This window comes from Entelurus aequoreus, linkage group LG07 (assembly GCF_033978785.1).
Source record: "Entelurus aequoreus isolate RoL-2023_Sb linkage group LG07, RoL_Eaeq_v1.1, whole genome shotgun sequence".
NCBI lineage: Eukaryota > Metazoa > Chordata > Actinopteri > Syngnathiformes > Syngnathidae > Entelurus > Entelurus aequoreus.
The window spans coordinates 81,495,712-81,520,504 of NC_084737.1; the positions used below are offsets into that span (position 1 = coordinate 81,495,712).

Consider the following 24,793-nt stretch of genomic DNA (forward strand, 5'->3'; position numbering starts at 1 on the left):
TGTGGTGTTCTCTGCGACTGTATGGGCTTTTGTGCTGACATTTCCAGCAAATTGTTGTTTGTAGATGTTGGACAAGGCTGGTTATGTTTAAGGACAGAATCTCCAGGTGCAGCCAAGGATATAGTAGAGAGTTATTGGGGTTTTGTTTTTTAAGGCTTGACCTAAACTCTTCTGCGACAAAGCAGCCATAATGAGAGCTGGGCAACGGTGGATTTGAACTTCCAGTTCTGGAGGAAAGTCCTGCCTGAAATGTTAAAGACAATTGAAATTGTTGATTTCCAATAAGATCTCGTGTGCTCTGATCTACAAGAGTTGTTTTTCTCTCTGACCACTGTTCTGTGTGTCGGCCATGGAATGGTGAAGGAACAGAGACATGAGAATACCAATGTCAAATATGTTTCTGCTATGGTTGCAGATAAAGACAATTAACAAGGGGTTATTTTGAATGAATGAATTGACGTATTAGTATATTGATCACAGTAGACTTGCCATAGTGGACATATGCATTGACTTAGCTCTTCTTGTTCTTCTTTCAACATTAAACTAGTCCAGACTGAATCATCCGTACCTCTGCTGGTTGCATTTTCCAGTTCTAATAATCAACAATCAATTCCACACAATTAGAATCCTTATTCCCACACTTTTAAAAGCAATGATTTGGTCACAGCATCTCTGTGTCTTTCTTCTCGTTATGACCTGTTTGGGTCACACCGTGGTCACGGAGAGGAGCGGGTTAAATATTTTCTTTCCGTCTGGAGATCGCGAGCCGTGAGCCAGCAGATCCTGGATGGTCATCCAGTTGTCCAGGATGCGCCGATTCCTCTTCTTGGTGCTCCTCTTCTGGCTCAGGAGGAGGATGCTGTTGTCCTTGTGTACATAAACAGATGGAGGCTCTTCAGCGCCACCTTGTGATGAGGATGCATCCCTGCAGAGGAAAGGTAAAGAGTTTTTGCATAACATTGTCACATCTTCTCACAGCTGTCAGTTTTTGCCATGGCATGATTCTCATTTTTCTGCATGTTATCATGGCCAATCAAGAATTGTTTTCATTTGTTGGTTGGTAGCTTAATTAAAAGTACAACATAGTATGACAGGAAATGTCCTACCTATCCCCCTTCAAGTAGTCCAGGCGGCTCTGCATCATGAACTCTCTCCTTCGTCTGTTCTCTCTGGCTCTCAGCAGCTGTTGCTTCCTCTCTTCTTTGCTCCAGTATCGCCCCTGTTGGTGTGGAGACTGAATCAATTGACATGTATTGGGATACACCACCTATACAGTGCCCTCGATGATAACGATACAAGGATTGTACATTCAAGACTTCACCGAAGCTGCCTACATAGAGACCACATATGCTTCTTGCTTTATGCAACTGTGAAGACGACACCTGTAGAAGTCACAAGCCATGACTGGATCTCACAAATAACACATAAGAAGACCTTTACTGTCACACACAATGTGAAATTGTGTCTACGTTTTTTTGATAAGCTGTGGCCTGTCATTGTTCGGCACCCGGGTACCGGATCTGGGTCATAAGTCAGTAACTTGGTCATTGAAGCTTCCCTGTGTGTGATGCATCCTCCCCAAGGACACAACAGTAACAACTCCCCCCTTAAGTCCAACCCTTCCTCAACGTGGTAGGGGTGGTGGCAACATGGTATTGTCAGAGCCATGCTGTCTGGAACTTCAGTTCCTCGTGAGGCAACCCATGGTGGACAGGTCTGGCACCCAGCGGTATTAGGTCCGCAATACGACTAACAGGGCTCTGATGAACACCCAGTAGACGTCAACCCTCAGGAACCAGCAGCTTCTGGTCGTCTTTCGGCAAGCGAGGTTGGCGCCTTTGCAAATGGACTAAAGATAACAAGGTCCCACATGTAACTACCATTCCATTACGTGTGATGGCCGCAACCCTTTCCCAACATCGTTTGCAACCAACTGCTGATCCTTGCTGCTCTCGGTGTCAGGTGTTGACCTGCACCCCGCAGGTCTTACGAATTGCTACAGCCTACGAGGAGAACTACAAGCAGGCAATCTTTGCGAGTCCCGTGCAAAGGTCCGAATCAACAACAACAGCAGAAACTGGGTTGGAGGAGGCAGAACTCCAACATGGAAACCAGAGGGGCCATACAGGTTCAGCTCCCGTCACTCAATGCAAGATCAGGAGAGTAAGAACTCCATATCCACCCTTTTGCTCAGCAAGTCATGTCTCTCTGGCAGATTACCCGGCTGTGAAGCATATTACGTCTCAGTGATTATGCTAGGTAATTGTATCAATACTACAAACATTTGGAAAGGCGCCTTGTTTGCCAAAAGAGCTTGACTGTCTTAACCTTCTGGAGATTCTGAAAAGCTGGGCGAAAGTGGGGACCCATATTGCCGATAGTCATAGATAATCAGGACATCTTGGACCTTGTCGTCCTACTAAATAGTTTCTTCATCAATGACCGGCTGCAGTCTCCTAGGAATCTTTGCAATGTGCGACGTACACCAGAATGGGGACTTTCTTTCATATAATTAAATGTCTCACTCTGCATGAACACTCTTCACTCCAATTCAGATCCACAGATAGGTCAGGACTGTCGTCCCACATCTGGTAGGTAAATCCATGGATTAAAAGTGGTGCCCATAGTGTACCCACCACAGAAGAGGTTGAGGTACCTGCTTCATCTCACTGGCAGCGTCGTCATCAGTCGTCATGCCGCTACGTTCCTCTCTGATCTTCATGGCTCTGGCCTTGAGCAGGCGGTCTCTCACAGGCCGCTTTGCCACGTAACGAGTGCCGTCACTGCGGATCTTCACCTGAATGTGAAAACAGAGAAAGCAGTCTGAACAGTAGAGATGGTCAGGGTTTCTCAAGGAGGACAAAAGGGGTAAGTACACAAAAAAGAATCATCAGCTACATTTTTTTGTTTTTAAATCTTACCTTCCATTCCATGCGCTGTGATGTAGACGTTGGCGACGAGTGCAGCAACCCAAGCGGTAACGCCAGTCCCAACCGTGAGGCTGCGTGCTGCTCCTCCAGACCACATGGGGCACTGTTCACGCTGCGGGGACTGGCGGGCCCGCTGCTGCCTGTGCCCTCCCCTCTCTCCTCCCCCTCTCCTCGCCCCCTCTCTCTCAAGAGCCGATCCAGCGGCTCTACCAGGCCATCAGAAGGCAGCGCGATGCAGCTCTGGTAGCGTTCTAAGGGTTTGACTCTACTTTGGTGGGACAAGAAGGGGCTGGACTTTCCGCTGCCTACTCCATGCCTGATAGGAGTGGCAGCTGCATGCCAAATGTCCATTCATGAGTCCGTTATGCAAGATAGGGACGTTAATACATGAAAAGGAGGCTTATTACCAGTTTTGGAGCCCCGCCCTTCGTCAGCCACATCCCTCCTAGAAGATGAGCCCGCCTCTTTGGACAGAGATCTGTGTAGGAACAAACCAATTCTAGATAAACTGATGTTTAAGGATCAAGACATTTCTTTGACTGTGGAAATTGTTTGAACCTGAACTTGGAAGGCGTGGAAGGCATGGAGCGTGAGCTGTTCCCCTGGTCGTAACTCTGTCCAGCGCCAGGCGAGAGTGAGCACCCGACATTTGAGTGACGCCTCTCACGGTCTCGACGACGGCTAGCGATGGGCGAGTTGAAGGGTGGAAGGTGACTGAGGGCTGAGAGCGTAGGCGGGGACATTGGCAGTCTGCCTGTGTTGTGGTCTTCTTCCTGGAGAGGCGGTATCTGCCCACAGCTGACTGATGGAGTACTGCGACTGCTGTTGTAGGCGCCGGTGCTGTCATTGGAACGTTTCGGGAGCTCGTTGATGGCTGACAACTCTAGACTCTCATCGCCGTCAAAAATACCTGCCCGTCAAATTGTGTGAATGAGCTTGAATTCATTAATACCAAGTCCGACACATATGAGGATGTTCATGTTTTTGCAGGGTTAGGGTTAGGGTCAATGTGAAGGCACGTACCTACAGGAGGAATTTAGTGGTATGGTGAGGTTCACTACACCTCTGGTTTATTTCAGCTTGTACTATTATGTCAAGTCTTGGCATGGTGAGGTGTGTTTGTGAAGCAGTAGGCAAAATATAAAGAAGCCTCAGGCACAAAAGGTGAATGTCTTAGCAAAGCATAGGAAACATGAAAAGCTAACAAGAAATGTACTCAGTAGCACAAGAATGTACAAGATAAACGCTCGCCAAATGCAAACAATAGTCCCACGCCGACTGGACAGCGAGACTGGCATATAAAGGTGTTGATTGGGATTGGCCGCAGGTGCGAGTTCTAATCACCTAACAGAGGCAGGTGTGTGCAATCAGCGCTCCTAGCAACAAGAGGATAAACAAGGGTGGAACGAAGCGCTCACAACAGAAATAAGCGCTAAATATAGGAGAGCAATAGCAAAACTAAAGTAACAAATGTGTCCGCATCACTCCAATTATGGCGTCATAAGCTTAACTTCATGAATTATTGTGGCCAGTAGGTGTCGCTAAAACACAATTGCCAGTGAAAAAACTGCATCAAACATCCCTGAAGTCAACTGGTGTGCACCAAACATCAAGCAGCCTCAGCTCACCAATTAAAACTGGTACAAATGAATATCCTTCTTGGCTGTCAGTATTTGTCATGATCAAGTCGGAGTTGATTGAATATTATTCATGTTATGAACGTAACACTACATCATACAATTAGATCCATTCCTTGATGAAGGTACATTTTATTTGGATATAAAAGCCCTTGTCAATAAAGCATTATTATTGAAGTCCAGCAAATGTAGTTTGACTATATGGTCACTAGATGGCAGCAACATTGTCCTTGTCTGCTTGACCCAATCCTGGGTGTTCCTAAGACACATATCATGGTTTGTCTGCTTGACCCAGTCCTGGGTGTTCCTAAGACATGGTTTGTCTGCTTGACTCAGTCCTGGGTGTTCCTAAGACATGGTTTGTCTGCTTGACCCAGTCCTGGGTGTTCCTAAGACACATATCATGGTTTGTCTGCTTGACCCAGTCCTGGGTGTTCTTAAGACACATATTATGGTTTGTCTGCTTGACCCAGTCCTGGGTGTTCCTAAGACACATATCATGGTTTGTCTGCTTGACCCAGTCCTGGGTGTTCCTAAGACACATATCATGGTTTGTCTGCTTGACCCAGTCCTGGGTGTTCCTAGGTTTGTCTGCTTGACCCAGTCCTGGGTGTTCCTAAGACACATATCATGGTGCGTCTGCTTTACCCAGTCCTGGGTGTTCTTAAGACACATATCATGGTTTGTCTGCTTGACCCAGTCCTGGGTGTTCCTAAGACACATATCATGGTTTGTCTGCTTGACCCAGTCATGAGTGTTCCTAAGACACATATCATGGTTTGTCTGCTTGACCCAGTCCTGGGTGTTCCTAAGACAAATATCATGGTTTGTCTGCTTGACCCAGTCCTGAGTGTTCCTAAGACACATATCATGGTTTGTCTGCTTGACCCAGTCCTGGGTGTTCTTAAGACACATATCATGGTTTGTCTGCTTGACCCAGTCCTGAGTGTTCCTAAGACACATATCATGGTTTGTCTGCTTGACCCAGTCCTGGGTGTTCCTAAGACAAATATCATGGTTTGGGCGGGGGAGAGATTGAAAAACTGCGACTTGCTTATGTTACGAAGCAGCTTTGGGATATACGGACAGAAATATATTTGGTTCTTCCTCAAAGTTTCATGGAACTTGGATTTTTGGACAAACAATGTTACTACTGTGGTTGCCGTGGTTACCTGCGGCCTCCTCCATCATCCAGGCTTTCAGGCAGCGCTCTCGGAGCTGCTGCATCTTCTGAGCGCGCAGGATGTTGCGACACTTGAACTCCAGGTGACGCAGCTCCTCCTCCACCAGCGCCATCTGGTGCTCGCTCACGCTCACTTCTCCCTCCCACTCCTCTCCGTCTTTTCCCTCCTCAAGAGCTGACTCTTTGACCTGGGACTCGTACTCGTACTGGTACCTGATCTCAAGCAGCCCCTGGTACCGCTGGCACTCGTCCGCCGTCAGGCCAGGCATGGTCATCGTGTTTCCAGGACTCCTGTGCGGCTGGGGCTAAGGAGTCAGAGGTTGATGATTAGACTATCTGATCAAAACCATTGGGACACCTACAGGAAGTCCCGTCCTAGATGTACCTTGTTGTGGGCTGGCTCCGTCCAGTCCGGTCCAGTGAGAAAGTCAGAGCAGAGCTGCAGGTCAGGCAGGTGTAGGAAAGGAGTGGTCGTGTCTCCTCGACCATTGCCAGGACTGGGGGCCAGCTTGGGGCTCGGGCAGAACCCGGGACTGGGTCTTGGACTTAGTCTGTGCCAGGAAACCGAAAAATGTGAGGTAGTTCAAGCGAAAGTCTTGCCCGTGGCATAAATACTTGATGTTGTTTAGGACCACGACCACTTGGGGGCCACATGACCATGGCCTGGGCTTTTGTAAAGATTAAAGATGTTTTTCTTTCATTTAAGTCCGTCTGTTATAAAATACAATGTCATAAAAGTCCATTTTGCTGTTAAAAGTCAATAATAAAGTTGTTTAAATCAAAAGAGGAATGCGTTTTAAACACTACCTACACCCAAAAATGTTTAGTTTAGTTTCTTCTGAAAGTGGAAAAGTCACCACGGAACACTTGACTGTTCACTCAACACAGACGTCATAACAACATCAAGGATGAGGTGAAAATGCAAATATAATTAATCTATTTGTGACAGCCTGAGTTATGTTAAGTGTGATGCGTTCAAGGACCCTTGATTCAAGTTTGAAACAGTGACGTCACCTGTTCTCAAAGACCGAAGAGTAGTGATGGGAATGGAAAAACGGTTCCCAGTGTATCAAGTCTTTGGAATCGCTTGCCAGTCATGCAAACAGTTTCTTATCCAACCTTCCGGGTGAGGATATCAGCAACATGGCCACACCGGGTGGAAAAAGTGCACCGGATTTCGCCAACATTTTACTATTCAAAGATTGCAACAGCGCTTCTTTGAATACTTTCATCAAGAGGAAGACAAGATGCTGCAACATTGGAACATTCCAGCATGCAATCAATGTTGCGCAGTCATCTGAGCTAAATACTACAGGTACTAATAATGTCAGCGCTACTACTAGAAATGTGACAAAGATTATTTGTATTTATTTTAAAATGTATTTGCAAAAGTAGCTTTCTATGCTAAGTGAGGCCATGTTAGCTCCCAACTAAACACCATCCATCTTTTTTTTCTCTTTGTTTACAAATAAGAATGGATAAGAGAAGCGTCATAGAAGCGACTCAGAATAATGGAAAATGGAATCAGAAGCGGAAAAGTTAATGACTTCCCGACCTCAGCGAGGAGGACAAACCCCAGCAGTTTCAAGTCAGTTGGGACTTGTTTTGCTTTACAGCGCTTCTCAATTCTTTCTTTCTCATGCCCGCCTTAGAGACATTCACGCCCCACCTCATGCCCCCCTGACACCTTATCATGCCCCCCGACACCTTATCATGCCCCCCCCCCCCTGACATATTATCATGCCCCCCAGATACAAGAAGTGCTGGTCTAAATGTAATCCAACTTTAAAGGATGTGTTGCTTGATTGGAGCAGTGTTGCCCCCTGGCTGGAGGCGTGTGTTTTGTTCTAGAATGAAAAAGTCCTTTGCCTCTCAGGCCCCCCCTGACACCCCCCACTATTTTAACAAGAACTGGTTTAGTGCCAGGAGGGGAATAACAATAATAGTATTGCTAGACAAGTAACATTAAAGACCAAAAGGCCTATGGCCTGGGGCCTGACCTTGGACTGGGTCCTGGCCGGAACTTGCGGGTGCTGCCGGGTGTGTTGGTGGTGCCGGTGTCGCAGGCGCTGGTTTGATCCCCCAGTAGGTCGTGCTCGGAGGACTCCTCGTAGCGCGTGCTGTCGTCGGTGCGACCCAGTCCGCTGTCCAGGTCTTGACTTGTGGACAGCAGGTTGAGCAGCGGGGGGAGGGGCACTGGGCGCTCCGCCTTTTGTCCTTCCTCCGTGTCACCTTCATCATCATCCAGTTGTCCTCCGCTGGACAACTCTGGTGGTCCTCCATGACACAGGCTCCAAGAACCAGAGGAGGGGTCTTGATTATTTAGCATGTCCAAGGAGGCTCGGTCCTCCAGGGTCGCCCTGGTGGTCTCTGTTGCCTCGTCCTGAGGAGAGAGGACACACCTATTTACCGTCTGAACCAGGGTTCTTCACTTTTCTCACCCAACTCCACTCAGATATTACCACTAAATAACTCTGACAGTTTGTATTACACCTGAGTACTTGTGTGATGTTGTCATTACTGCCACAAGTGGTGTAAAAGTGTATTACACCTGAGTACTTGTGTGATGTTGTCATTACTGCCACAAGTGGTGTAAAAGTGTATTACACCTGAGTACTTGTGTGATGTTGTCATTACTGCCACAAGTGGTGTAAAAGTGTATTACACCTGAGTACTAGTGTGATGTTGTCATTACTGCCACAAGTGGTGTAAAAGTGTATTACACCTGAGTACCACTGCGTCCTATACAGACCACCACTTGTTGGTTATTGTAACTAGTCACCTCCATAAAGTGTGTTGACTGAATAGAGAGTAACTAGTCACCTCCACAGAGTAGTTAGTCACCTCCACAGAGTAACTAGTCACCTCCACAAAGTAGTTAGTCTCCTCCACAGAGTAGTTAGTCACCTCCACAGAGTAGTTAGTCTCCTCCACAGAGTAGTTAGTCACCTCCACAAAGTAGTTAGTCTCCTCCACAGAGTAGTTAGTCTCCTCCACAAAGTAGTTAGTCTCCTCCACAGAGTAGTTAGTCACCTCCACAGAGTAGTTAGTCTCCTCCACAAAGTAGTTAGTCTCCTCCACAGAGTAGTTAGTCTCCTCCACAGAGTAGTTAGTCTCCTCCACAAAGTAGCTAGTCTCCTCCACAAAGTAGTTAGTCTCCTCCACAAAGTAGTTAGTCACCTTCAAGTTGGGTCGAGCGAGCAGCAAAGAGAAGTTGATGCTATCATCTCGGCTCAAAATGGCCACCGCTTCTTCTCGGTTCTGGATGTCCAGGCCGTTGATCTGCAGTGAGGACAAAATTAATGGAAATTTCCTTAGTATTTATTTATTTATTTATTCCAATTTGTATTTATTTATTTATTTTAATTTGTATGCATTTATTTTTTCCAATTTGTATTTATTTATTCCAATTTGCATTTATTTATTTACTCCAATTTGTATTTATTTATTTATTCCAATTTGTATTTATTTATTTATTCCAATTTGTATTTATTTATTTGTTCCAATTTGCATTTATTTATTTATTCCAATTTGTATTTATTTATTTATTCCAATTTGTATTTATTTATTTATTCCAATTTGCATTTATTTATTTATTCCAATTTGTATTTATTTATTTATTACAATTTGTATCTATTTATTTATTCCAATTTGTATTGATTTATTTATTCCAATGGGTATGTATGAATGTATTCCAAGACCAGAGCAGTGTTGTTGAGGTGTAAAGTCCTCCAGCAAGATGACAACACAAAGAAGAAGAAGAGACGATACTTTCAATGTAGCTAGCGCCATCTTGTGGAGTTCATTCCAACAAAAGTTGAACTGCACCTACTACAGGACACTCTGGTAACCATGACAACGGCCAACATTCCGCAGGAAGTGGTGAGTCACCTGAAGTATTCTGTCTCCCTCTCTGATGCGTCCATTCTTGGCGGCGATGCCGTCTGGCTTGACCTGCGTCACATGACCAGATGGAGTCAACACACACACAGAGTGTCACTTGACCAGATGGAGTCAACACACACACAGAGTGTCACATGACCAGATGGAGTCAACACACACACAGAGTGTCACATGACCAGATGGAGTCAACACACACACAGAGTGTCACATGACCAGATGGAGTCAACACACACACAGAGTGTCACATGACCAGATGGAGTCAACACACACACAGAGTGTCACATGACCAGAGGGAGTCAACACACACACAGAGTGTCACATGACCAGATGGAGTCAACACACACACACAGTGTCACATGACCAGATGGAGTCAACACACACACAGAGTGTCACATGACCAGATGGAGTCAACACACACACAGAGTGTCACATGACCAGAGGGAGTCAACACACACACAGAGTGTCACATGACCAGATGGAGTCAACACACACACAGAGTGTCACATGACCAGATGGAGTCAACACACACACAGAGTGTCACATGACCAGATGGAGTCAACACACACACACAGTGTCACAATACCAGATGGAGTCAACACACACACAGAGTGTCACATGACCAGATGGAGTCAACACACACACAGAGTGTCACATGACCAGATGGAGTCAACACACACACAGTGTCACATGACCAGATGGAGTCAACACACACACAGAGTGTCACATGACCAGATGGAGTCAACACACACACAGAGTGTCACATGACCAGATGGAGTCAACACACACACAGAGTGTCACATGACCAGATGGAGTCAATACACACACAGAGTGTCACATGACCAGATGGAGTCAACACACACACAGAGTGTCACATGACCAGATGGAGTCAACACACACACAGAGTGTCACATGACCAGAGGGAGTCAACACACACACAGAGTGTCACATGACCAGATGGAGTCAACACACACACAGAGAGTCACATGACCAGATGGAGTCAACACACACACAGAGTGTCACATGACCAGATGGAGTCAACACACACACAGAGTGTCACATGACCAGATGGAGTCAACACACACACAGAGTGTCACATGACCAGATGGAGTCAACACACACACACAGAGTGTCACATGACCAGATGGAGTCAACACACACACACAGAGTGTCACATGACCAGAGGGAGTCAACACACACACAGAGTGTCACATGACCAGATGGAGTCAACACACACACATAGTGTCACATGACCAGATGGAGTCAACACACACACAGAGTGTCACATGACCAGATGGAGTCAACACACACACAGAGTGTCACATGACCAGATGGAGTCAACACACACACAGTGTCACATGACCAGATGGAGTCAACACACACACAGAGTGTCACATGACCAGATGGAGTCAACACACACACAGAGTGTCACATGACCAGATGGAGTCAACACACACACAGTGTCACATGACCAGATGGAGTCAACACACACACAGAGTGTCACATGACCAGATGGAGTCAACACACACACAGAGTGTCACATGACCAGATGGAGTCAACACACACACAGAGTGTCACATGACCAGATGGAGTCAACACACACACAGAGTGTCACATGACCAGATGGAGTCAACACACACACAGAGTGTCACATGACCAGATGGAGTCAACACACACACAGAGTGTCACATGACCAGATGGAGTCAACACACACAGAGTGTCACATGACCAGATGGAGTCAACACACACACAGTGTCACATGACCAGATGGAGTCAACACACACACAGAGTGTCACATGACCAGATGGAGTCAACACACACACAGAGTGTCACATGACCAGATGGAGTCAACACACACACAGAGTGTCACATGATCAGATGGAGTCAACACACACACAGAGTGTCACATGACCAGATGGAGTCAACACACACACAGTGTCACATGACCAGATGGAGTCAACACACACACAGAGTGTCACATGACCAGATGGAGTCAACACACACACAGAGTGTCACATGACCAGATGGAGTCAACACACACACAGAGTGTCACATGACCAGATGGAGTCAACACACACACAGAGTGTCACATGACCAGATGGAGTCAACACACACACAGAGTGTCACATGACCAGAGGGAGTCAACACACACACAGAGTGTCACATGACCAGATGGAGTCAACACACACACACAGTGTCACATGACCAGATGGAGTCAACACACACACAGAGTGTCACATGACCAGATGGAGTCAACACACACACAGAGTGTCACATGACCAGAGGGAGTCAACACACACACAGAGTGTCACATGACCAGATGGAGTCAACACACACACAGAGTGTCACATGACCAGATGGAGTCAACACACACACAGAGTGTCACATGACCAGATGGAGTCAACACACACACACAGTGTCACAATACCAGATGGAGTCAACACACACACAGAGTGTCACATGACCAGATGGAGTCAACACACACACAGAGTGTCACATGACCAGATGGAGTCAACACACACAGTGTCACATGACCAGATGGAGTCAACACACACACAGAGTGTCACATGACCAGATGGAGTCAACACACACACAGAGTGTCACATGACCAGATGGAGTCAACACACACACAGAGTGTCACATGACCAGATGGAGTCAATACACACACAGAGTGTCACATGACCAGATGGAGTCAACACACACACAGAGTGTCACATGACCAGATGGAGTCAACACACACACAGAGTGTCACATGACCAGAGGGAGTCAACACACACACAGAGTGTCACATGACCAGATGGAGTCAACACACACACAGAGAGTCACATGACCAGATGGAGTCAACACACACACAGAGTGTCACATGACCAGATGGAGTCAACACACACACAGAGTGTCACATGACCAGATGGAGTCAACACACACACAGAGTGTCACATGACCAGATGGAGTCAACACACACACACAGAGTGTCACATGACCAGATGGAGTCAACACACACACAGAGTGTCACATGACCAGAGGGAGTCAACACACACACAGAGTGTCACATGACCAGATGGAGTCAACACACACACAGAGTGTCACATGACCAGATGGAGTCAACACACACACAGAGTGTCACATGACCAGATGGAGTCAACACACACAGAGTGTCACATGACCAGATGGAGTCAACACACACACAGTGTCACATGACCAGATGGAGTCAACACACACACAGAGTGTCACATGACCAGATGGAGTCAACACACACACAGAGTGTCACATGACCAGATGGAGTCAACACACACACAGTGTCACATGACCAGATGGAGTCAACACACACACAGAGTGTCACATGACCAGATGGAGTCAACACACACACAGAGTGTCACATGACCAGATGGAGTCAACACACACACAGAGTGTCACATGACCAGATGGAGTCAACACACACACAGAGTGTCACATGACCAGATGGAGTCAACACACACACAGAGTGTCACATGACCAGATGGAGTCAACACACACACAGAGTGTCACATGACCAGATGGAGTCAACACACACAGAGTGTCACATGACCAGATGGAGTCAACACACACACAGTGTCACATGACCAGATGGAGTCAACACACACACAGAGTGTCACATGACCAGATGGAGTCAACACACACACAGAGTGTCACATGACCAGATGGAGTCAACACACACACAGAGTGTCACATGATCAGATGGAGTCAACACACACACAGAGTGTCACATGACCAGATGGAGTCAACACACACACAGTGTCACATGACCAGATGGAGTCAACACACACACAGAGTGTCACATGACCAGATGGAGTCAACACACACACAGAGTGTCACATGACCAGATGGAGTCAACACACACACAGAGTGTCACATGACCAGATGGAGTCAACACACACACAGAGTGTCACATGACCAGATGGAGTCAACACACACACAGAGTGTGACATGACCAGATGAAGTCAACACACACACAGAGTGTCACATGACCAGAGGGAGTCAACACACACACAGAGTGTCACATTACCAGATGGAGTCAACACACACACACAGTGTCACATGACCAGATGGAGTCAACACACACACAGAGTGTCACATGACCAGAGGGAGTCAACACACACACAGAGTGTCACATGACCAGATGGAGTCAACACACACACAGAGTGTCACATGACCAGATGGAGTCAACACACACACAGAGTGTCACATGACCAGATGGAGTCAACACACACACAGAGTGTCACATGACCAGATGGAGTCAACACACACACACAGTGTCACATGACCAGATGGAGTCAACACACACACAGAGTGTCACATGACCAGATGGAGTCAACAAACACACAGAGTGTCACATGACCAGATGGAGTCAACACACACACAGAGTGTCACATGACCAGATGGAGTCAACACACACACAGAGTGTCACATGACCAGATGGAGTCAACACACACACAGAGTGTCACATGACCAGATGGAGTCAACACACACACAGAGTGTCACATGACCAGATGGAGTCAACACACACACAGAGTGTCACATGACCAGAGGGAGTCAACACACACACAGTGTCACATGACCAGATGGATTCAACACACACACAGAGTGTCACATGACCAGATGGAGTCAACACACACACAGAGTGTCACATGACCAGATGGAGTCAACACACACACAGAGTGTCACATGACCAGATGGAGTCAACACACACACAGAGTGTCACATGACCAGATGGAGTCAACACACACACAGAGTGTCACATGACCAGATGGAGTCAACACACACACAGAGTGTCACATGACCAGAGGGAGTCAACACACACACAGAGTGTCACATGACCAGATGGAGTCAACACACACACACAGTGTCACATGACCAGATGGAATCAACACACACACAGAGTGTCACATGACCAGATGGAGTCAACACACACACAGAGTGTCACATGACCAGAGGGAGTCAACACACACACAGAGTGTCACATGACCAGATGGAGTCAACACACACACAGAGTGTCACATGACCAGATGGAGTCAACACACACACAGAGTGTCACATGACCAGATGGAGTCAACACACACACACAGTGTCACAATACCAGATGGAGTCAACACACACACAGTGTCACATGACCAGATGGAGTCAACACACACACAGAGAGTCACATGACCAGATGGAGTCAACACACACACAGAGTGTCACATGACCAGATGGAGTCAACACACACACAGAGTGTCACATGACCAGATGGAGTCAACACACACACAGAGTGTCACATGACCAGATGGAGTCAACACACACACACAGAGTGTCACATGACCAGATGGAGTCAACACACACACAGAGTGTCACATGACCAGAGGGAGTCAACACACACACAGAGTGTCACATGACCAGATGGAGTCAACACACACACAGAGTGTCACATGACCAGATGGAGTCAACACACACACAGAGTGTCACATGACCAGATGGAGTCAACACACACAGAGTGCCACATGACCAGATGGAGTCAACACACACACAGTGTCACATGACCAGATGGAGTCAACACACACACAGAGTGTCACATGACCAGATGGAGTCAACACACACACAGAGTGTCACATGACCAGATGGAGTCAACACACACACAGAGTGTCACATGATCAGATGGAGTCAACACACACACAGAGTGTCACATGACCAGATGGAGTCAACACACACACAGTGTCACATGACCAGATGGAGTCAACACACACACAGAGTGTCACATGACCAGATGGAGTCAACACACACACACACAGTGTCACATGACCAGATGGAGTCAACACACACACAGAGTGACACATGACCAGATGGAGTCAACACACACACAGAGTGTCACATGACCAGATGGAGTCAACACACACACAGAGTGTCACATGACCAGATGGAGTCAACACACACACAGAGTGTCACATGACCAGATGGAGTCAACACACACAGAGTGTCACATGACCAGATGGAGTCAACACACACACAGTGTCACATGACCAGATGGAGTCAACACACACACAGAGTGTCACATGACCAGATGGAGTCAACACACACACAGAGTGTCACATGACCAGATGGAGTCAACACACACACAGAGTGTCACATGATCAGATGGAGTCAACACACACACAGAGTGTCACATTACCAGATGGAGTCAACACACACACAGTGTCACATGACCAGATGGAGTCAACACACACACAGAGTGTCACATGACCAGATGGAGTCAACACACACACAGAGTGTCACATGACCAGATGGAGTCAACACACACACAGAGTGTCACATGACCAGATCGAGTCAACACACACACAGAGTGTCACATGACCAGATGGAGTCAACACACACACAGAGTGTGACATGACCAGATGAAGTCAACACACACACAGAGTGTCACATGACCAGAGGGAGTCAACACACACACAGAGTGTCACATTACCAGATGGAGTCAACACACACACACAGTGTCACATGACCAGATGGAGTCAACACACACACAGAGTGTCACATGACCAGAGGGAGTCAACACACACACAGAGTGTCACATGACCAGATGGAGTCAACACACACACAGAGTGTCACATGACCAGATGGAGTCAACACACACACAGAGTGTCACATGACCAGATGGAGTCAACACACACACAGAGTGTCACATGACCAGATGGAGTCAACACACACACACAGTGTCACATGACCAGATGGAGTCAACACACACACAGAGTGTCACATGACCAGATGGAGTCAACAAACACACAGAGTGTCACATGACCAGATGGAGTCAACACACACACAGAGTGTCACATGACCAGATGGAGTCAACACACACACAGAGTGTCACATGAACAGATGGAGTCAACACACACACACAGAGTGTCACATGACCAGATGGAGTCAACACACACACACACAGTGTCACATGACCAGATGGAGTCAACACACACACAGAGTGTCACATGACCAGATGGAGTCAACACACACACAGAGTGTCACATGACCAGATGGAGTCAACACACACACAGAGTGTCACATGACCAGAGGGAGTCAACACACACACAGTGTCACATGACCAGATGGATTCAACACACACACAGAGTGTCACATGACCAGATGGAGTCAACACACACACAGAGTGTCACATGACCAGATGGAGTCAACACACACACAGAGTGTCACATGACCAGATGGAGTCAACACACACACAGAGTGTCACATGACCAGATGGAGTCAACACACACACAGAGTGTCACATGACCAGAGGGAGTCAACACACACACAGAGTGTCACATGACCAGATGGAGTCAACACACACATAGAGTGTCACATGACCAGATGGAGTCAACACACACACAGAGTGTCACATGACCAGATGGAGTCAACACACACACAGTGTCACATGACCAGAGGGAGTCAACACACACACAGAGTGTCACATGACCAGATGGAGTCAACACACACGCAGAGTGTCACATGACCAGATGGAGTCAACACACACACAGAGTGTCACATGATCAGATGGAGTCAACACACACGCATAGTGTCACATGACCAGATGGAGTCAACACACACACAGTGTCACATGACCAGAGGGAGTCAACACACACACAGAGTGTCACATGACCAGATGGAGTCAACACACACACAGAGTGTCACATGACCAGATGTAGTCAACACACACAAACAGTGTCACATGACCAGATGGAGTCAACACACACACAGTGTCACATGACCAGAGGGAGTCAACACACACAGAGTGTCACATGACCAGATGGAGTCAACACACACGCAGAGTGTCACATGACCAGATGGAGTCAACACACACACAGTGTCACATGACCAGAGGGAGTCAACACACACACAAAGTGTCACATGACCAGATGGAGTCAACACACACAAAGAGTGTCACATGACCAGATGGAGTCAACACACACACAGAGTGTCACATGACCAGATGGAGTCAACACACACACAGTGTCACATGACCAAAGGGAGTCAACACACACACAGAGTGTCACATGACCAGATGGAGTCAACACACACGCAGAGTGTCACATGACCAGATGGAGTCAACACACACACAGTGTCACATGACCAGAGGGAGTCAACACAAACACAGAGTGTCACATGACCAGATGGAGTCAACACACACACAGAGTGTCACATGATCAGATGGAGTCAACACACACGCAGAGTGTCACATGACCAGATGGAGTCAACACACACACAGTGTCACATGACCAGAGGGAGTCAACACACACACAGAGTGTCACATGACCAGATGGAGTCAACACACACACAGAGTGTCACATGACCAGATGTAGTCAACACACACAAACAGTGTCACATGACCAGATGGAGTCAACACACACACAGTGTCACATGACCAGAGGGAGTCAACACACACAGAGTGTCACATGACCAGATGGAGTCAACACACACGCAGAGTGTCAAATGACCAGATGGAGTCAACACACACACAGTGTCACATGACCAGAGGGAGTCAACACACACACAGAGTGTCACATGACCAGATGGAGTCAACACACACAAAGAGTGTCACATGACCAGATGGAGTCAACACACACAAACAGTGTCACATGACCAGATGGAGTCAACACACACGCAGTGTCACATGACCAGAGGGAGTCAACACACACACAGAGTGTCACATGACCAGATGGAGTCAACACACATGCAGAGTGTCACATGACCAGATGGAGTCAACACACACAAAGTGTCACATGACCAGAGGGAGTCAACACACACGCAGTGTCACATGACCAGAGGGAGTCAACACACACACAGAGTGTCACATGACCAGATGGAGTCAACACACATGCAGAGTGTCACATGACCAGATGGAGTCAACACACACAAAGTGTCACATGACCAGAGGGAGTCAACACACATGCAGAGTGTCACATGACCAGATGGAGTCAACACACACACAGTGTCACATGACCAGAGGGAGTCAACACACACACAGAGTGTCACATGACCAGATGGAGTCAACACACACACAGAGTGTCACATGACCAGATGGAGTCAACACACACAAACAGTGTCACATGACCAGATGGAGTCAACACACACACAGTGTCACATGACCAGAGGGAGTCAACACACACACAGAGTGTCACATGACCAGATGGAGTCAACAAACACAAAGAGTGTCACATGACCAGATGGAGTCAACACACACACAGAGTGTCACATGACCAGATGGAGTCAACACACACACAGTGTCACATGACCAAAGGGAGTCAACACACACACAGAGTGTCACATGACCAGATGGAGTCAACACACACGCAGAGTGTCACATGACCAGATGGAGTCAACACACACACAGTGTCACATGACCAGAGGGAGTCAACACACACACAGAGTGTCGCATGACCAGATGGAATCAACACACACAAAGAGTGTCACATGACCAGATGGAGTCAACACACACAAACAGTGTCACATGACCTGATGGAGTCAACACACACACAGTGTCACAAGACCAGAGGGAGTCAACACACACACAGAGTGTCACATGACCAGATGGAGTCAACACACACGCAGAGTGTCACATGACCAGATGGAGTCAACACACACACAGAGTGTCACATGACCAGATGGAGTCAACACACACGCCGAGTGTCACATGACCAGATGGAGTCAACACACACACAGTGTCACATGACCAGAGGGAGTCAACACACACACAGAGTGTCACATGACCAGATGGAGTCAACACACACACAGAGTGTCACATGACCAGATGGAGTCAACACACACAAACAGTGTCACATGACCAGATGGAGTCAACACACACACAGAGTGTCACATGACCAGAGGGAGTCAACACACACACAGAGTGTCACATGACCAGATGGAGTCAACACACATGCAGAGTGTCACATGACCAGATGGAGTCAACACACACAAAGTGTCACATGACCAGAGGGAGTCAACACACACACAGAATGTCACATGACCAGATGGAGTCAACACACACACAGAGTGTCACATGACCAGATGGAGTCAACACACACAAACAGTGTCACATGACCAGATGGAGTCAACACACACACAGTGTCACATGACCAGAGGGAGTCAACACACACACAGAGTGTTTCATGACCAGATGGAGTCAACACACACACAGAGTGTCACATGACCAGATGGAGTCAACACACACACAGAGTGTCACATGACCAGATGGAGTCAACACACACACAGAGTGTCACATGACCAGATGGAGTCAACACACACACACAGAGTGTCACATGACCAGATGGAGTCAACACACACACAGAGTGTCACATGACCAGATGGAGTCAACACACACACAGTGTCACATGACCAGAGGGAGTCAACACACACACAGAGTGTCACATGACCAGATGGAGTCAACACACACACAGAGTGTCACATGACCAGATGGAGTCAACACACACACAGAGTGTCACATGACCAGATGGAGTCAACACACACACAGAGTGTCACATGACCAGATGGAGTCAACACACACACAGAGTGTCACATGACCAGATGGAGTCAACACACACACAGAGTGTCACATGACCAGATGGAGTCAACACACACACAGAGTGTCACATGACCAGATGGAGTCAACACACACACAGAGTGTCACATGACCAGATGGAGTCAACACACACACAGAGTGTCACATGACCAGATGGAGTCAACACACATGCAGAGCGGCGTAGAGAGAGAGAGAGAGAGAGAGAGAGAGAGAGAGAGAGAGAGAGAGAGAGAGAGAGAGAGAGAGAGAGAGAGAGAGAGAGAAGGTTACCTCGCCCACATAGATGCCCAGGTGGTCCTGGTCTTCAGTCCTGTAGCACACCGTCAGGCCCAGCTTCTCCTCCTGGCTGGACTTGTAGAGCGCCACCTCCTGGAGCGAGAGCGCCATCAGTGGGGGAAGTACCTGGATGTCCGGCTGGTACTCCACCTGGTGGTCCAGCTGGTGGTCCACCTGGTGGTCCAGCTGGTACTCCAGCTGGTACTCCACCTGGTGGTCCATCTGGTGGTGGACCTGGTGGTCCAGCTGGTACTCCAGCTGGTGGTCCACCTGGTACTCCACCTGGTGGTCCACCTGGTACTCCACCTGGTGGTCCAGCTGGTACTCCACCTGGTGGTCCATCTGGTGGTGGACCTGGTGGTCCAGCTGGTGGTCCAAGGTGCAGCTGAGGGGAGATGGATGGTGAGGACAGATGTTCTCTGGCTCCTCCCCCAGCAGATACCTACAGCTGGTGATGCTCTGTGGGCGGGGGAGGGGAGGAGCCCCCGTCACCCTGGCGACCTTGGCCCCTCCCACCGTGCTGGAAGGAGATGTCGGTCTGTGTGGCGTTGTCCACGCAGTCGGGGATGGTTGCCATGGCGATGGAGGAGCTGCTTGTCTGCCCTCCTCCACACACCACACCACCTGGGGGGGTCGTCTGAGGTCAGACACCTTCTTGACCTTTCAGTGGGGTCAAGTTAGGCTCAGGTGTGACACCTGCTCACCTTTCCTTCTCTGACCCTTGCGGACCATTCCGGGTTGTTGCAAAGGATGCTGGGAGTTTGTTGCTCTGTCCAGTGGGAGTCTGCCTTCAAGCTGCTTATGTTGACAAACATGTGACTTCAGCTGCTTATGTTGACAAACATGTGACTTCAGCTGCTTATGTTGACAAACATGTGACTTCAGCTGCTTATGTTGACAAACATGTGACTTCAGCTGCTTATGTTGACAAACATGTGACTTCAGCTGCTTATGTTGACAAACTTGTGACTTCAGCTGCTTATGTTGACAAACTTGTGACTTCAGCTGCTTATGTTGATAAACATGTCTTATGTTGATAAACATGTGACTTCAGCTGCTTATGTTGACAAACATGTGACTTCAGCTGCTTATGTTGACAAACATGTGACTTCAGCTGCTTATGTTGACAAACATGTGACTTCAGCTGCTTATGTTGACAAACATGTGACTTCAGCTGCTTATGTTGACAAACTTGTGACTTCAGCTGCTTATGTTGACAAACATGTGACTTCAGCTGCTTATGTTGACAAACATGTGACTTCAGCTGCTTATGTTGACAAACATGTGACTTCAAGCTGCTTATGTTGACAAACATGTGACTTCAGCTGCTTATGTTGACAAACATGTGACTTCAGCTGCTTATGTTGATAAACATGTCTTATGTTGATAAACATGTGACTTCAGCTGCTTATGTTGATAAACATGTCTTATGTTGATAAACATGTGACTTCAGCTGCTTATGTTGACAAACATGTGACTTCAGCTGCTTATGTTGACAAACATGTGACTTCAGCTGCTTATGTTGACAAACTTGTTACTTCAGCTGCTTATGTTGACAAACATGTGACTTCAGCTGCTTATGTTGACAAACATGTGACTTCAGCTGCTTATGTTGACAAACATGTGACTTCAAGCTGCTTATGTTGACAAACATGTGACTTCAGCTGCTTATGTTGACAAACATGTGACTTCAGCTGCTTATGTTGATAAACATGTCTTATGTTGATAAACATGTGACTTCAGCTGCTTATGTTGATAAACATGTCTTATGTTGATAAACATGTGACTTCAGCTGCTTATGTTGACAAACATGTGACTTCAGCTGCTTATGTTGACAAACATGTGACTTCAGCTGCTTATGTTGACAAACTTGTGACTTCAGCTGCTTATGTTGACAAACATGTGACTTCAGCTGCTTATGTTGACAAACATGTGACTTCAGCTGCTTATGTTGACAAACATGTGACTTCAGCTGCTTATGTTGACAAACATGTGACTTAAGCTGCTTATGTTGACAAACATGTGACTTCAGCTGCTTATGTTGACAAACTTGTGACTTCAGCTGCTTATGTTGACAAACATGTGACTTCAGCTGCTTATGTTGACAAACATGTGACTTCAGCTGCTTATGTTGACAAACATGTGACTTCAGCTGCTTATGTTGACAAACATGTGACTTCAGCTGCTTATGTTGACAAACATGTGACTTCAGCTGCTTATGTTGACAAACATGTGAGTATGTATAAGTATTTAAGTGTAAGTATCAATCATAAATATCAAGCAGCCACACCTGGATACGTGTGGAGAGTGTTTTGCATTTTTCCCATCATGCATTGTAATGAATTTCAATGGGTGTCATTTTGAATTATTTATGGCGATTGAATTTCTTTTTCCAATATCCACAAAGTTCAGAGAGAACGATGCGTTACATGCGTGGACTTTCCGTGTTTTTGGTTGGGTTTTTTTTGCACCATGACTAGGGAAGGTTGTTTGGATTGGGTCATATAAATACATGTTCCGCTTCACCATAAAAATTCACGGTCATTGCTCTGCTTTGATTATATTGTCCTCAAGATGGTGGTGATATTAACTTGATCTGTTTGGTGGGCTGCATTGCACCCGCCAGCCTGACTTTTTATAACATTATCAACATCACATTTTATAACATTATCAACATCACATTTTAAAACATTATCAACATCAAATCATGAGTTGATTGTAAGTTATTCCAAAAAAAATGTGAAAACGTCACATTTGTAGCAAATTCAGCCATTTTAAAGCACAAAAAAAAAAGGCCTGCTAAATAAAGTGGAAGAGAACATTTAGATACCTTCACATGTCCTCGTCTGAGGGTCTGGCTCCACCCCTTCTGCTGTGGCGTGGGAGGGGGCGTGGCCAAGATGGATGTCAGGAAGGAAACAGAACAAAGGTTCATCAGAACATGCCCCTCCCCCCTCATCTCAGAACATGCCCCTCCCACTCATCTCAGAACATGCCCCTCCCCCCTCATCTCAGAACATGCCCCTCCCCCCTCACCTCAGCCAGGCCGACGCCAAGATGGCCACCAATGAGACGGTGGTTTATACCAGCAAAGACGGAGGTGGAATTGTAGCTTCACCTTTGACCCCGTCAACTAGCAGCGTCACGTCAACACCATCCTTGTGGCCTAAAATTGTAGCTTCACCTTTGACCCCGTCAACTAGCAGCGTCACGTCAACACCATCCTTGTGGCCTAAAATTGTAGCTTCACCTTTGACCCCGTCAACTAGCAGCGTCACGTCAACACCACCCTTGTGGCCTAAAATTGTAGCTTCACCTTTGACCCCGTCAACTAGCAGCGTCACGTCAACACCACCCTTGTGGCCTAAAATTGTAGCTTCACCTTTGACCCCGTCAACTAGCAGCGTCACGTCAACACCAGCCTTGTGGCCTAAAATTGTAGCTTCACCTTTGACCCCGTCAACTAGCAGCGTCACGTCAACACCACCATTGTGGCCTAAAATTGTAGCTTCACCTTTGACCCCGTCAACTAGCAGCGTCACGTCAACACCACCATTGTGGCCTAAAATTGTAGCTTCACCTTTGACACCGTCAACTAGCAGCGTCACGTCAACACCACCCTTGTGGCCTAAAATTGTAGCTTCACCTTTGACCCCGTCAACTAGCAGCGTCACGTCAACACCACCCTTGTGGCCTAAAATTGTAGCTTCACCTTTGACCCCGTCAACTAGCAGCGTCACGTCAACACCACCATTGTGGCCTAAAATTGTAGCTTCACCTTTGACCCCGTCAACTAGCAGCGTCACGTCAACACCACCATTGTGGCCTAAAAGCCAAAGGAGTCTTGCTGGATGCAAGCTAGGATGTGATGGGAGCCATGGCAACCACAGCATCCACACAGTGTTGCCATGACAACCAGGCCACCTTTACAAGCTGCAAAAGTGGGGACAAAGACCTTTCCACCTTCATGGTGATCTCCACCTGCTCGGCATGCTGGGAGTGAAGAAGGTGTACTGATGGAGTCGTGGAAGACTCCATGAACATCATCATCATCATCATCATCATCATCATCATCACGTTACATCTGCAGTCTGCTTTTCTCTTCAAATGACTTTCAAAAAGTCATGAATTATAACTGCTTTACCAAAAAAGGTATTGCACAGAAATATTCTTACGTAAAAATACAAAAAAAGGAACATCTGGCCTGTGACGTTTCATGAGATCAGAGTGCGTGTTGTGATGTCAGCTGTGTTTCTTAGCTTCGCAGCTGTGTTTGTTAGCTTAGCAGCTGTGTTTG

The 24,793-nt window shown here is 47.2% G+C and overlaps 1 protein-coding gene across 2 annotated transcripts in view; it reads right to left on the reverse strand.

The window, feature by feature from the left end:
- The window catches only part of LOC133653216 (PDZ domain-containing protein 4-like), a 21,704-nt gene extending 431 nt beyond the window's left edge, over positions 1-21,273 (reverse strand). The window contains exons 1-14 of one of the 2 annotated variants that reach the window (XM_062052285.1): positions 21,201-21,273; positions 20,943-21,120; positions 20,491-20,881; positions 9,642-9,704; positions 8,931-9,032; positions 7,751-8,133; positions 6,136-6,301; positions 5,740-6,055; positions 3,489-3,840; positions 3,338-3,408; positions 2,922-3,262; positions 2,657-2,797; positions 1,107-1,219; positions 1-925 (exon numbers count right to left, since the gene is read on the reverse strand). The exon at positions 1-925 is cut by the window's left edge and continues 431 nt beyond it. In XM_062052285.1, the coding sequence (XP_061908269.1) occupies positions 706-925; positions 1,107-1,219; positions 2,657-2,797; positions 2,922-3,262; positions 3,338-3,408; positions 3,489-3,840; positions 5,740-6,055; positions 6,136-6,301; positions 7,751-8,133; positions 8,931-9,032; positions 9,642-9,704; positions 20,491-20,881; positions 20,943-21,120; positions 21,201-21,228 (2,865 nt within the window). In that variant the 5' untranslated portion in view covers positions 21,229-21,273 and the 3' untranslated portion in view covers positions 1-705. Of the gene's footprint in view, positions 926-1,106; positions 1,220-2,656; positions 2,798-2,921; positions 3,263-3,337; positions 3,409-3,488; positions 3,841-5,739; positions 6,056-6,135; positions 6,302-7,750; positions 8,134-8,930; positions 9,033-9,641; positions 9,705-20,490; positions 20,882-20,942; positions 21,121-21,200 lie in introns of those variants that run through there. The other variant, XM_062052286.1, reaches the window with a different exon arrangement.
- Positions 21,274-24,793: the final 3,520 nt, after the last annotated feature.